The 15,136-nt window shown below is 40.9% G+C and overlaps 2 protein-coding genes across 3 annotated transcripts in view; both read right to left on the bottom strand.

The window, feature by feature from the left end:
• Positions 1 to 782: 782 nt before the first annotated feature.
• Positions 783 to 8,819, bottom strand: MINAR2 (membrane integral NOTCH2 associated receptor 2). 2 transcript variants are annotated; one of them, XR_014880573.1, is made up of 4 exons: positions 8,585 to 8,819; positions 2,107 to 2,352; positions 1,812 to 2,011; positions 783 to 1,015 (listed from the first exon to the last, which is right to left on the bottom strand). XR_014880573.1 is itself a non-coding variant. In XM_085213801.1 (3 exons), the coding sequence occupies exons 1-3, from the start codon at positions 8,747 to 8,749 to the stop codon at positions 836 to 838; spliced, it is 591 nt and encodes a 196-aa protein (XP_085069927.1). In that variant the 5' UTR covers positions 8,750 to 8,816; the 3' UTR covers positions 783 to 835. The 2 variants fall into 2 exon arrangements, 1 of the variants encoding a protein (XP_085069927.1); XM_085213801.1 differs by lacking the exon at positions 1,812 to 2,011 and having other exon boundaries at positions 8,585 to 8,816.
• A 4,266-nt stretch (positions 8,820 to 13,085) lies between these two features.
• Positions 13,086 to 15,136, bottom strand: part of ADAMTS19 (ADAM metallopeptidase with thrombospondin type 1 motif 19) — a 155,991-nt gene continuing 153,940 nt past the window's right edge. The window contains exon 23 of the mRNA XM_085213147.1: positions 13,086 to 14,344. Within this exon, the coding sequence (XP_085069273.1) occupies positions 14,193 to 14,344 (152 nt within the window). The 3' untranslated portion in view covers positions 13,086 to 14,192. The remainder of the gene's footprint in view (positions 14,345 to 15,136) is intronic.

Genomic DNA, 15,136 nt, shown 5'->3' with positions numbered 1-15,136 from the left:
GTAATGCATATCTTTTTGGTTTAGAATTCTATGGTAAACCCTGAATGCTAATGTTATACTTTGCTGTGTTCCAAAAATAACCGCCATAAAAAGATGGTAGATATTTTTTAAAATAAATATTCAGTCAGTAGCCAGTGCGTATCATTTGTACTTCAGTATCATATTACAGATACTGAACCAAAACGCCAGTCAGAAGATGAAGACATTATAAGAAGTACTGTGTTCAGAGTTTTGCTTTTAAATTATACCCATTAGGAGACATTTTCCTATCCTTGGCGTATTTGTATCTTTTCAGGATCAAGTCCTTATGTTGAAGAACATTTTAAAATAGTGATGTCAAACAAATTGCACTTGTGTGAAAAGGGGAAGGGGAAGGGGAAGGGGAGGGTGAATGGGAAGGGGAGGGGAAATGGGAGAGGAGGAGAGGAAGGGAAGGGAAGGGAAGGGAAGGGAAGGGAAGGGAAGGGAAGGGAAGGGAAGGGAAGGGAAGGGAAGGAGGAAGGGAAGGGAAGGGAAGGGAAGGGAAGGGAAGGGAAGGGAAGGGAAGGGAAGGGAAGGGAAGGGAAGGGAAGGGAAGGGAAGGGAAGGAAGGGAAGGGAAAGGAAGGGAAAGGAAAGGAAAGGAAAGGAAAGGAAAGGAAAGGAAAGGAAAGGAAAGGAAAGGAAAGGAAAGGAAAGGAAAGGAAAGGAAAGGAAAGGAAAGGAAAGGAAAGGAAAGGAAAGGAAAGGAAAGGAAAGGAAAGGAAAGGATTCAAATAAATTCAAATAAAAAAGGGAGGGGAATAACTTAATAAAAATGTTTATTGAAAAACTTCCATCACCAGCTTTTGGCTGCATTAAGTAAGTAAAACACTGAGCATGACTATTGTCAACAGGATGCAAACAGCTAGTACCATTACCAGGATGATTCGACACCATTTAGAATGCTTGCTTTCTTTCTCTTTCTTTTTTAACAAGGTATCATACCCAGGAGTATAAATATCCCCCATCCAGAACTGTAGATCATTAGGATTTTCCTAAAAAAAAAAAGAAAGAAAGAAAGAAAAAGGAAAGAAAAAAGAACTCAGTTCTTCTGCCTTGCATATATAGTCATTAAAACATAGCGAGGAGTATTCTGGCTATCATCAGATAGTGATTAATGAACTTAAAGCATCACAACAGAAATGCAAGAGACTTTCGCTTGAACATAGGTTGTGCTACTTGCCAGATGCTGCAAATTTTCCTCTGGGGAAAACTAAAACCACAGTTTCCAGCCAGGAACCAAATGTAGGACACTAAGAATTGAAATGAGATTTAGAAAAAAAGAAAAAGAAAAAAAAAGGAGAGAAGGAGAGAAGGAGAGAAAGAAAGAAAGAGAGAAAGGAAGGGAGGAAGAAAGGAAGGAAGGAAAGGAAGGAAGGGAAGAAGAGGAAGGAAGGAAGGAAGGAAGGAAGGAAGGAAGGAAGGAAGGAAGGAAGGAAGGAAGGAAGGAAGGAAGGAAGGAAGGAAGGAAGGAAGGAACAACAAAAAAAACAAAACCAAAAACCCAAAACAGTAGCAACCAGACTGTATTCTGAAAAATAGATGCTGATTTATAAATAAAGACCTAATCCTCCCTAAGTCCAGTAAGAGGGAATAGCAAAAACAAACAAATAAAAAAGCAACAACAATAAATAAATAAATAAATAAATAAATAAATAAATAAATAAACAAATAAATATGATTTGTGAAAACCCACATGCAGATAGGATCCTGCATAGCGTGAATAAGACTATCTGTGTTATCTGTGATGTTATGAACAACTACAAAAGTGGACACACAATTCTTAAGTACCTGGTTTACAGATCACCCCTGTATAGATTGGGAAACTGTTGCAGGGTGTTGTGGTTTAAGACTTTCTCATTTCAGAGATCATGTTCTGCTGAACTGAAATTGCTGGCATCTAACCAGATACATAGACTTCTCTTTCTGATCAGACTCATGCAAGTGTCATGTCTGCACAGGAAAACATGTCCATATTTGCTTCTGGAATCCTACCAAAAGAACCAAACATGCTGCACTGTGGCTCATGTTCACAAAGAGCTTATAGCAATCCATTTTGTTTGAATGCAGTGCAGCAGCACGTTACCTTTATGTGGCTGGCCAAGTCAGAGTGCAGTGAATGTCTGTCATAGTCCTGCACTGTCCAGGAAGGGGTTCTTCTCTTCTCCTCCCAGTTGTCTTCCACCTGGAAGTCGCTATACAAGGGATTGCTCTTGATTGTGGATTTCAGTGTGATGGGTGTAATGTGTTTCCCAAGGGTTTTGTCTATCATTTCTTGGCTGACCCCATTCAGTTCCAACCCAGGCAGTTCAGTAATGTTTTTATTTTCTCTCTGTAAAGCACAAATTAGAGAAGAATTTGGTCTTCATTTTCATTTACCTATGACACGGGTTCCCTTTCGAGCTATAATTTGTCAGAAGTCATTATTAAAATTACCTGTGCATCAATTTTTCTTGTTCTGGCAAACATCATCAGTGTACTAAGGGAGTCTGACTGTTCACTCTGTGAAGATTTCTTCCTTCTGTGGAAGCACGTGGTTACAATGTGAACATTAAAGTTTTCTGCAAATATGAACAGGCGCTGTGAGGCCCACTGAAAAGAAAGCTAATGTTATAGCAGAATGGTGTTATGGGGTATGACAGTGGAGTATGCAGATCTGACAGATGCCAAGGTAGTGAGATGCAGAAGCACAGCTGCGAGAACAAAGCAGAGTGAAGCGTATGGTAACAGTATCCAGCGGCTGTCTTTGCTGAAGCTGCACATCTCACCGTGGGGGGATCTCACAACTCTGACATCCTCACAGTGTGACAGACCTGTCAGTACATCAGAGGCCTGGCATGCAACTAAGGGAAAGTTCCTAATACAGGTACCATCAGAACACAGTTAATTAGACACCTGAGCAATCTTCCTGCAAAGCATTTGTTCAATCAGACCTTTAGGACGCTGGATGGCAGAGGAGGAGGAGTATTGACTGTGTTGGGGTGTGTTTTTTGGAGAATTCATAATGTGCTTCTTAAAATCAGCCTAAGCCTCTTCAGGAACTGGTAGGACTGTATAGAATGACCTTCTGTCCCAGAGACTTGGAACTAGCCCATGGCTCCAGCCACACCTCAGCTTCCCAGGAGAGCTATTTCTGTCAGAGTCCTGCCCTCACACCAGTACCTGCCCTGTGCTTCAGGACTGTCTTTATACTTCCATCCCAGCACACACAAAGATCTCCTGACTAGCAGATGACAAAGGTGGTCTTGTCCTGACTTGATGCCCTGACAGGTCTGCTGAGAGGAGCATGGGGCTCCTACATCCTCTTCACACGGGTTTTGGAAGTTCACAGATCCCCTACCAGGCAGCACCAGTCCCAAAGCTGATAGCAAACTGCTTGATTCCTCAGTTGAATGATGTTCTGTTGCTTTGGTGGACCCATTTTCAATTGAAGCCAACAGTATCACATGCTTTGTGCCTCATGTCTGCATTTATGCAAAGACCCTGTGAGCCAGTATGGGGCAGGGAGGCACAGATGAAAGCAAAGGCCTGGTTTTGTTTGGAAAAGAAAGAAAAAAGATAAAGAAAACATCAACCTTTGTCTAAGTAACCCTGGTAGAAATCATCATGCTGGCATTGTTATCACCAAATCATCAAAAGTAACTAAGTGTATTTCCCATCAATAATTATCATTAGTAGGTGGGTGGATCCTCAGTGCCTCCCAGTTCCTCCATTAGTTCATAATTTCCATATGTCATTCCTCAGCCTTGACATGTCCCCTGACAGTATTACTCTATGCACTGCAGTTACAGCTGGCACTGAAGGCCTCTGGATTGTACTGGCCAGATTTCAGCTGAGCTGGTGTTTTTAACTGTCATTTCTTTCTGATTCCATTTTACTTTATTTAATTTATTTCTTATTTAAAATTTGTCAATGACCTTAATGATGCTTCCCTCAGGCCAACTAGATGATTGGACTTGGAGAACATTTTGCTGAAGAACACGAGCCGTCTCACCACGGGATGTTCAGTGTCCCTAGGCTAAAATATTGTGAAAATAATGTAACTTGACAGTGACTTTTAAAGCTGTTTTATATAAAACCCTCCCAAACTTGGAAAAGATGGCACGATGGAGAATTTTTTCAGAAATCAGTGTCAGAATTTCATGCCCCTTCCTTCCAGAATACCTTCCTTTTTATAGGCAGCAATTTATAAAGACAGGAGAATGTGATATCCTGAAGTAAAGCTAGGGAAAAAATATGATGGGAGGAGCAAAAGTGTTTTACCAAGAGAACTGGACTGGAATTTGAGTAGGAGATGGTTTGCAAAAGCTTTCGAGAACAGACACTGAAGTGCTACATTAATTGGGAAAATATTTTTGAGTGCAACTGAAGGTTTGACTGTGAAATTTCTGCTGCGGATATGTCTTAGAGACTACTTATGGAGGGAGAGAAGCCCAAAGCACGGACAAAAAGTACTTTAGGTCCAAAAAACAGCATATGTAAATATGAAGCAGATTGGATGAAACATACGCATTTACAGAAGCAGATAAATGATTTCATAATGCAAATTACGCATATCAGTACATGACAACATATGTCACTATAAATTCTAAAGAAATCTATATTGTTAGAAAATATTTCAATTTCATTATTATCTTAACTTCATCTTTCTGTTGCCACTGCTGTTTTAGCACAGAAATAGTCTAACTTTTCTGTCCGTCTGTGATAGAGGAATATCAAGCACCAAGCTATGACCAGCCAAAACTAAAAAGTGCTAAGGCTAGGCCTTGGTCCCAAGTCAACCTGTCTGCAAGAAGAAATGAAAGAGACACCTAAAAAATTAAGGAAGTTCACATTATGCAAGTCAAAATTTTTCCTTACTCCCTGCAAAGTTATTCATATCCCATGGTAAGCTGCTGGCAACACTTAGGGCAATATTCAAAGAAAGTAACAAACAATGCCTACGGGCAGCTGTGCCTAGTAGCTTTACTAAAGCAGCTGTTTAGAAATTTTTGGCCACCGTTTTCTGCTGGAAGATATTTTGTAAGAACATCCTCAATGCTAATGAAAGTGGGTGGCAGGGTAATTTTTATGTAGGTGATTTGTTTGCTATTACAGCCCTCTGTTTTTCAAAAGGCATGCACTGCTTTCTCTGGAGAGCTCTCCAAGTAACAGGCGGGGCATTACTCTGATATAGAGACATAAGGTAATACTGACAGGAAGCTGCCAGGTAGCTGCCAGGGACCTAAGGATCCCTGTAATACTTGTAACAACTGTAGAGATGCTGTATGGTATTTAGTTAGTCAACTGAAAAAGCTCATTTATCAGAATAAGTAATAATCACCTCTGTACATCTTCTTAGACAAATCTAATGTCTTGGGAGATGCTGTGGAAAAGAAACCAGGAAGGCAATTATTAACCATGTCTAAGTGAGTGGATATGAAAGACAACAGAGCACATTAAAGGCTACTGAGAATTCACCTTTCCTTTTCAAGAGACCTCAAGGGGATCAGATGTGCTTAAAGGAAGAACAAGTCAGTGCTAGGTGATGCAAAGCAAGATGGGAGTCCACTTGATGTAGGTTGCAGATCAGTAGGTGGCTGTAAAACCTTAAGCCAAAGTGACAGGACCCAAGAACATTCAGAGAAAAGCAGGCATTCATACTGACTATCTTCACTGTGAGGCACTGAAAGTACTTCTGCACAGTAATTAATTGTTTACTTAAAGAAAGTTGTTTTGCCTGTCATTGCTAATGGAGGTCTGCAGGGCTGTGAGTACAATATGTAAGAACTGCTGTATGGCGTCAGATCAGAAGTCCTGTCAGCCTTGCAGCTGGTCTCTGACTGCAGACAGTTGCAAATGTCTGGGGAAGCATAAGACAACACATGTGTAATGCAGGCCTGAGCCAAGGGACAGGAAGCAACTGGCCCAGCACCTAACAGAGGTAAAATCCTCCTCCTCAGTGCCCTGAGAGGTGTGCAAGGGCCAGACACAGGTGTTGCACTCAAATGAGGCACCAGGAGGTGTTAAAAGTTAAAAATAGTTAGCATGGTAACAGCAATTCTGGAAGGCCTAAGTTGTCCGGTTGTGAAATCCTAATAACCACAGCAAAGTGAAGGCGCACAGTGTGCAAAGACAAAATTCTCTCTGATGTCTTCCAAGGAAAAGAACAAAATGCAAGCAGGAAGGAGAAGTCCAAGAACTGCTGAAAACAAGGGAAAGGGCTGAGGGAGAGGGGTGAGCCTGGTATCTGGGAGCTGTGCACTCGGAGGTGCTGGGGCAGAGCAGTCTGCAGTGCTGAGAACAAAGAAAGTGAGCAACAGCTGCTACCATTGGTAAAGAAACAGTCTGTGCTCCTTGTGCTGCTTTGAATCAGGAAGTGCCAGGATTACTGAACCGCTTCATGGCCTTTATTTGAAGTAGACAATGAAAATGTATGCTGAGCAGGGCAGCTGTGTTTGCCTGACACAGGGAAGTAAGGGAAAAAACAGAATTTTTTTGTCAGAAATATTAATTGCCATTATAATCAGGCTGCTTTTTATAATGGAAATTCATTTTAGAAGCTATAGGTGGAGAAAACACTAAGTACTGAAGTGTGCAGAAAATGAGTGTTATCATGACAGAGGTTGGAAGGGGCTGCAAACTGCCACACAGTCACTGCACAGGGAGACCTCCACAACCGCAGCTCCTTACAGAAAGAAAACGAATTTCTGGGTGGGGAATTTCAGCTGCTCTCAAGGATGCTGGGAGTCTGCAGGTCACTCACATATGTTCTGAAACCAATTTTCCTCCCTCGCCCCCCTCATTTCCGCTTCAGAATTAACTAACCCTTAACCCCATTAGCTTTCTCATCTTAAAGCAAAACATGTTATTCCTGCACCATTAGTTCTCCGCTGTGCCATCGTGTTTATTCTAACGTCTGGAATTCATCATCTCTTTTCCCTTTATTTGTCAGCAAGAGGGAAAGAGAGGAGGCCTCTCTTTCATAAGGGAGGGAGAATGAGGCACAGTGATGTCTGGACAGCTCACAGTCACTAAGAACTGCACTTGCAAACATAGGTTATGCCCCACATTAGGGGTTTATAAACCATGCTGTATTATAGGAGCAGTTCTGGTAAGGCAGCAGGAACAGCCATCTCCCCAGCTGTGCCTGCATGGAGCAGGGTGGAGGGAGGCCTAGCTTACAGCTCTCACTCAGCCCAGTCCTCCTGCAAGCCTGGCCCAGCCTTGAAGCCTCTTGCCCAGCAACAATGGGGAGAAGAGTCCCGCTGCGGCGCAGCTCAGTGTGTGGTTGCCTCATCCTGCACAAAGAGGAGCTGTAGAGGGGCGGGGAGCGAGGCCAGCATTGCTCCATGCCCTATTGTTTTGGATCCCACAGGCTCTTTCTTTTAGTGAGAGCTCTGTGCATAAGAGACAGCAGTGAGTGTGGGACCCCCCTGCCTGCCTCCTCCCTTCCAGCTCCCCATGGGGAGTCCTGGGCGAGGAACGTACAATAGGAGTGGACTCCGGGAGGGAGGGAAGGGGTCTGGACTGCTGATGAGGGAAGAAGTAAAACTGGAAGCAGCTATGGGAGATTTCAAGGCTCTTCCTCTTCCCCTCCTGCCCCATGTTGATGGTTTTTCAGTTCCCACTCTCATTGTCATGGGGATCTGGACTCATGCCCCAGGGATGCTCAGGATACAGAACCATCTCCAGCCCCCAGCCACCTCCGCGTGTCTCCATCCCCTGACAAGAACCAGACCTTGAAGCTTTTCTCAGGCTAGGGGTGGGGAAAGGCAAGGGGCTCCCCAGGCAGCCGGAAAGGAGTGCTGTGGTGTGAGCTGCAAGTGGGGCCCAGAGGGGTGTGAGCTGATGCAGCTGTACTGCTGCTGATCCAGATACAAATGTCTCCTCTGTGGGCTCCAGGCATCTGTTAGACAGTGCGCTTTTGCATTTTTCCATGAAAACACTGCTACCTCCACATAATAACCTGCATCAATGCTGTCATTGCCTTTCACGCCTTCAACAGACATCTGTCAGGGTGACAGCAAGGTCAAAGAGGAAAGACAAAAAACAAGACTAAGTAAAGAAGGTACAGCAAAATACACAGACATGCACAAGCTAGCAAGACACTAGTCTGGTGTTCTCTCTAATGTGCCTTTTATTGAGTGTTGTCACCTGGATTTCACATTTAAGTCCAGTGTTGGCTTTTTTTCCCCTCCTTTGTTATTCTTTTCCCTTCTTTTTTTCACTTGTAATTTCTTTAGAGAGGGTGTTCTATTAGCCTCCTTAGTACAATTAATCCATGTTTGACATAAGTCGGCTTTCTGGGAAGTGCAATGAAAATGTCACCACAAGCAATAGAAAACATAATGTACTGAAGCAAATGAGGTGGACTGTGCTGCTGCTGAGGACAGTGACTGCCCTTCTGGAGCCCAGTCCTCACTGAAATCAAAGGGAAAACTCCTGGGAGTTATATTAGTGGTGCAGATTCAGAGATGTAGGAAACTGAATTCACAGCTGAAATACTGAGCTCATATCATTTGCCTCCAGATCCCCAAAAGATAGAAAAGTCAGGAAAAGAGACTGCCTCTGTTAGACCTTACCTGTAAATAGATCCTATTGTGCCACTGTTGCACTCCAGGTAAAGCTGCTTCTGGGAGCTTTGCCAGTCTGGCCTGTAGAAGGGTTGAGTTTTTCACTAAAGACTTCACCTCCAGCTGTAGGAATTTGTCAGGATGGTTGTTGTTTGGCAAAGCAGAGAGGTCCATGTTTCTGTTCTCCAGTGTAATAAAGAAAGCAGTCCAAGCTTCTGCTTCCTGGTCATGCACACTGCTTAAATCATTAATGATGTAAAGAAGGATACGACAGTCCCCTGAAACTGTATCTGACCTCCTCTTGGTGTCAGGCTCTCTTGTATAATCTACCAATGCTAAAAACATTGTTCGGAAGTGGCAGAAAAGATGAGACCTGTTTCTCTATGTCCCTAGCTTAGGTTTTCAAATTCAAGGTCTGTTTTAATAAGTACAAATGTTCTCATTAAAGCTAACCAATTATCAGTCAGTAGATGAATGAGACACTTAAATACGCACCAACTCTTCTTCAAGTGACCTGCTAAAAATTTCAAGCTTACAGCACTTCAAAGTAAACCCTTTCTCAGAAAATGAGAAGCAACTCCCAGTAAAAAGCCAGTTTTCCTCCTCTGTGGCAGCACTGGGAGGCTTTGTGGTGCTGTGCAGGTCAGTACCATTCACCACAGCAGCTATGACACACACTTCTTGCAGGGATTTCTTTGACAGTAAGTTCTTCCTGACTTGGGGAAATGCCCATTTGTTTCAAGTAATTGATAACAGAAGTTCTGAAGTGGTTGACTACTTGACTACTCCTGGTCAAGTGAATGGAAAAATTCTTGCAGACTTTAATGACAGAGTCAGCCCCTTAACTTCCACTGTTTTATTTTAGGATTTTGTATTTTCATCAGCAGTTTAGAAGTAGGAAGCTCTTTTGACTTTTGGCTAGTGAAATTCTCCTTCTAGTCATCGCCATTACTTAAAAACTGCAAAAATAGCCTCTTCATGTTTATTTTAAGCTTTTTAAAAATCTTTTCAAACTTTTGCATTTTTGTAATACATACTTCTTTTTTTTTTTTTTTTTTTTTGATAATGCCACATAGGATAGATTTGCAAAAGCACACTGTTTGAAAAACCTATTTTGGATCAAATTAAGTGCTGGTAATTAGGGCATAATGAAAATGTCATCCTTGTAGTTAGAGCAGAGAATTAATCCATTTTTCTTTATGTAAAATTTCTGGTATTTTACAAGAAAATTAAACTAGTAGACTACATTTTTATGGTACTCATGTGAGGTCCTAACGTAATAAATGACTAATTTGATGTGCATATGTTTTAAAACCCTTTTATCCACAGGTAAAGTTTATGATTTTTCCTTGTGCGTGTGTATTAGCAATTATTTGGCAGCACAACTGTTAAAAAAAAAAATATTAATTTGTTGATTTTAAAGTAGGAATGGAGTATTTGTGAGCAGACATAAAAGAGGCATTAATAGCCACGTTTCCAAGAAGATGCACCTGGGGAAAATGCTGCTCAATTTAGGGTTTCTGCCCCATAATGTAATGAAGCACTGCAATTCTGTATCACACATTCATAGTATACCTGCAGTGACTACCATGAAGTTACTGTTCTAGATGTACAGTGACATGTAGTACCCTCTTTCCCTGTGTACAACTAAGAGAAATAATAAGTGTTCTGCAATATTTGCATCTTTTTGCATGAATGTATGTACCCTTTCCAGTTTATTGCTGCTGACAGGATTTTTATGTGATACTGTATCATGTAGGATGTGGAAATGAGTCCTGGATCTGTCGGAATTTACATATAACTACTTCTTCATAAATGTGATTTGAAAACATAAAAGGGGATTGATTGGGCAGGAGGTACCCCAAGTCCAAGATCTCTCACTGTGTAAATAAGGAGAGACACTACTTAGGAGCAGTGTTTATTCCTGGCTGCCTCCTGCAGTTCATTCTCCTTATAGCCTCCCAGAAAACACAATTATTTTTTGTACTAGAGAGTCTCCTCCTAGCCTTCTATTTATAGGCTATCCACCATTAATATGTCTAATTTCTCATCAAATCTTCTGACACTATCTCTTCTGAAAATAAGATTGTGACTATCTCTGTGAAGTGCTGAGGATGTTAAACAAGACTGGACCCAGTACTAACTCCTGAGGAGCAGAACTAGACACAGGCCTCCAGCTACACTCTCCATCATTTCCTTCAGCCTCCTCCAGCTTCAGTAGTATTTGTGCTGTAAGCAGTGCACAATATGTATATCATCCTTCTGTGTCCCTGCTTGTGTCTCTAGCTGGCTTCCTGCTTTTGATGTATTCCTAGTCTTCTTTACTATAAATTTGAGCATCTTGCCTTTAGTGTTTATGTTGTTTTCCTCATGCTTACAACTGTTTTAATATATTTTTAGAATTGAACAAATTATTGGCTATTTGTCACCAATATGTTAATAAAAATAAAATAAAAAGCAGGATGAAAACTCCCCAACAAAATTAAGCCAAAACTCCAGAAATCAAACCAAGTAAACAAAAACAGTGTATGCCTTCCAGAATAACCAATAATGTAATTAAAATTCTGGTATTCTTTTTATTTAGGAAGGGTGTAAGAAGCGGTAACTACTGTACCACAGCAAATGAGCATGTAACTGAGACAAAGCATCCCCACTGTGTACCAGTCCTGTGCACCACTTAACCCAACCAATTGGGTGTCGGTGGGATTTCACTAGCCCCTGGCAAACAGAGTATATTTTCAGCTCTACTTGCGAGATAACCATGACTGATTGAAATTCACTCATAGGGTCAGAAGAAAAACGTATGAGTGGAGAAAGATTGTTGCTGGAGGGAAAAAATAAAAAAAAGCTCCAAAAAGTAAGGGGCCTTCCTCTAGTGCAGTAAGCTGTTGGAAGGCTGCCCAGTGGCACTGTGGATGCCCCATCACTGGAGGTGTTCAAGGCCGGATTGGATGGGGTCCTTGGCAGCCTGATCAAGGTGGCAGCCTTGCCCATGGCATGAGATTTGAACTGGGTGGGCTTTACAGTCTCCTCCAACCTAAGCCATTCAGTGATTCTATGACTTTATGATAGGGACCTAGCTATTCTCATCTGGTCTTGTGGTATCACCTGGGCTGTGGCAAGGCTCTGCAACGTAGGCAAACACACTGAGCCTTCACACAGCATGGACTTGTGAGTCTATGCTGCTTCTCAGAATGATAACTGCGGAGCAAGAAGAAAATTAACTTGTTTTCAAATTCCAAGAGAGTAGGAAGCAACAAGTATTTTTTGCTTTGTAAACACAGAATTTCTTCAACATGATTCACACACATCTAATTAACAGTCTTGTATTACAAATGCTGAAGAAGAGCCAGAGCCATCAGTATTGTAACACTGACTTCACTCGTTACATTTAAAAGGAATGTCATTCAGCTGAGCAACTTTCCATCCCTGGTTCCAATCTAGAGGTCTTTTTCTTCTATGGTGCTGTGAAAGAGCAACAGGAGGATGATTTAAGCATCATTCAGTTGTCCTTTTTCAACAGACATAGGCAGAGTACTTTCGTATTTTGAGATAGGTTGTCATTCTTGTTAGTGAAATATTCAAAAAAAGCAGAGTGTAAACATGTGGGATTGTGTGGATGATACAATTGACTGAAAAAAGTATGCCCTCTGGCCTCTAGTCTGGAGGCATCTTTCTCTTTGGTTTTTAGTTGTGATTGCGATCTAAGCTTGTAACCCAGGACTGGGTGTTCAGTACAGTGGAAGAAAACAATGTTTGGAGGTTTTTTTGCCTACAAACTTCAAAAATTCTGTTAATTGAATTTTAAATTTTTGTCAGGGACACTAAGTAGTTAACATCCAACAGCAACTGAATTGTCTGTACATTGTAACACACTGCGTCTGTTTAATTACACAACACATAATTTCACTTTCCATGACATCAAAGTAATTTTTCCTCCTCTTTCATTTCTCAAAAACCAAAAACGTATAATTAAAAAATCATACAATTATTTTAATATAACACACAATAGTTTCCAAACAGAGGTCTGATGCTCAGTGAAGTCTACTACAAAGCTACAGTTAATTCAGTGCAGGGCCATAGTTCCCCTTCCTGCAGTCTCTAAGGAGACTTAAATTGTTATGGGAATTATTAACTACATCTTGTGACTCCTTTCAGACTCATTTCTCCAGCTGTCTTGCCTTCAGAATTTGCTCTCCTGGGTGTTTTCTGAGCAAGGCTAATGGTTTGCACTGCAAAACAGAGGCAGAGAACCTACCCTACAGTGGTTACAGAACTCACCTGAGATACCCAAGGTCTTCACTGAATATCCCTCTGCTAAATTCAGCTCTTCATGCATCAGGATCATGGAGCAGCACATCTGCCTGTAGCTGTAGAACAGTGCCTAAGTCATGAGGATGGAGGCATGTGCTGCAGAGATTACTGCAGCTGTACCTGTTGCTAAGCAGGGCTCAACGGATTCTGCAAGCAGATACAGATGCCAAAACCCACAAAAATGCAAATAACAAAAGAAGCTTCACTTTTTATTGAAAATGTAAAAGTCATGTGAATCATGTACAATATTTTCTCATAAGGAAAATTTTAGCTGTTTCATAACGTTTCACAAAACTGTAAAACATTTTATTTTTATAAAGACTTTTTCATAAAACAAAGATAAACTAAAGTAAAATTACAAAGCTATTTCCTAAATTATTGACAAAGAATTGAAAATGTTTAACAGACTAATTCATAAAAATGGCAGGAGAAAGGACTTCCATTTGTAAATCTGCAAGAGGACGCACAAAGGTATAGGGGGGCATGGGTTTTTTGTTTCTAAACGTTTAAAATCAAGTGACATGCTAAACAGTACAGACGTGGATTCATAGGATGTTACAATTTCTAGGACTGCATTTCTCTACACTACCTCAAACAGTGCAACAGTGATTCAGTGTAAATCTCTACAGTGTTTCATTGATTCAATACTTGTGTTCAAGTACGTGTCCATGAGAATGATCAAAATTCCTACTTCTCTATTTTAATTTTCTTGTTTACAATAGGTATAAGTTACAGTAGATTATCCCCAACAGCATGATTCTAAATCAAATCAAATGAACTGATTTCACAATACATTCTGTAATAACCTGCTCAATAATGTTAGCTTACTCACCTCAACATCTGTTGCAAAATACACAAGATCATTCTGCCAAAAATATAATAAAATTAAAAAAGGCTTTATTTCCATATACAACAAAACTATTCAGCTAAATTAAAATAAATTCAAGATAACATGGTGGCTTCTTTTGGCAACAGAGAGATGACCCTACTGAAAATAAACATTTAAAATACTAGTTACTATTCTTTAAAAAATTCTGATAAATGTATCCCAAATTGTTCATATAAAAATTAATTATGAAAACCTCGAAGGATAAAACAAGTTGGCTGTCTAACCAAAACAATTAAGGATGTCTGGCAGGCAAAAATAAATTAAATTTGATTAAATTATATGTAATCATAGTATTTGGTCTGAAAAAGCGTGCATGTGTGTGTATGTGTACGCGCGTGTGTGTGTGTGTACATCAATGAGTGCTTATAAATAATAAGACTGCAAAGAGCTGAGAGCCAACCAGCCTGACAGAGGTCAACTCCTTTGTTGCATCTTCTGCGCATAGAAGTCCCTGCATGTCTCACAGCAGCGCTGGTACCACCTCATGTCTTGACACAGGTTCTTCTCTCGTATCACTCTGCAGTATACCGGCCATTGGTCACCCAGGCACTTGAATGTTAAAGCAGCTGTGAAACAACAACAAAAAATACACGTAACTCTTACATTTGTTGTGAAGAATTGGGTAACAAAGATGTCCAGGACACCAGAGTGTATCCATGGGTGGGAAAGGAGGACAGATTTAGTTTTTCAGAAAAGAATGACCGCAAATCCTCTTGTTTCCAATATTTTCTACAGTAAAATTTTAGGGCCAGCTCAATTTACAAATTGAATTAAGTCAAGTCACACTGAAAGTGACTGGTTTCATGTAATGCAGCTGCCTCCTCATAAGAGAGTTAAGGCACATTTCTGCCCCACACAGAGGCAAGCCCAGTTCTACTAGAGATGAATCCAAGGGTGTCAGGGGGTTGCAGAGCCAGTTCTGGCTGAAGCTGTGCTCAGGTGAACATTACCATTAGAAGCCTCAGCTCTAATAGTAACAGAATGTGGTTCCCAATGAAATCTAGAAGGGGAAGTGCTTTCATCAGAGGCAGATGGGGAAAAGCAGGAAATAAGTATGGAAGTTGTTACTTGTTTCCATTTTCAGCTTTTCCTCAAGAAATCAACACTTTGTTGTCAGTGAATAGAAATTAAACAGAACTGCGTAATATCTCACCTAATCTTTCTTTGTAAGTAAAACACCTGATAAACCTTCTCTGCCTACTTCATTGAAACGGACAGAACAAAAATGTCTTGCTAGCTTTAACACTATACATACCACACAGCAAGGTACTCCTGAAAGTGTACGGAGTTGAAGGCAGTTAGCAAGTTCTATTTAATAAGACAAAAATGGAATTTGCTGCATGGAATCAATGAGACTT

This window comes from Meleagris gallopavo, chromosome Z, assembly GCF_905368555.1.
Source record: "Meleagris gallopavo chromosome Z, MGAL_WU_HG_1.1, whole genome shotgun sequence".
Classification (NCBI taxonomy): Eukaryota; Metazoa; Chordata; class Aves; order Galliformes; family Phasianidae; genus Meleagris; species Meleagris gallopavo.
The sequence above is the reverse complement of the archived record's forward strand: the minus strand, read 5'-3'. Positions and strand labels throughout refer to the sequence as shown.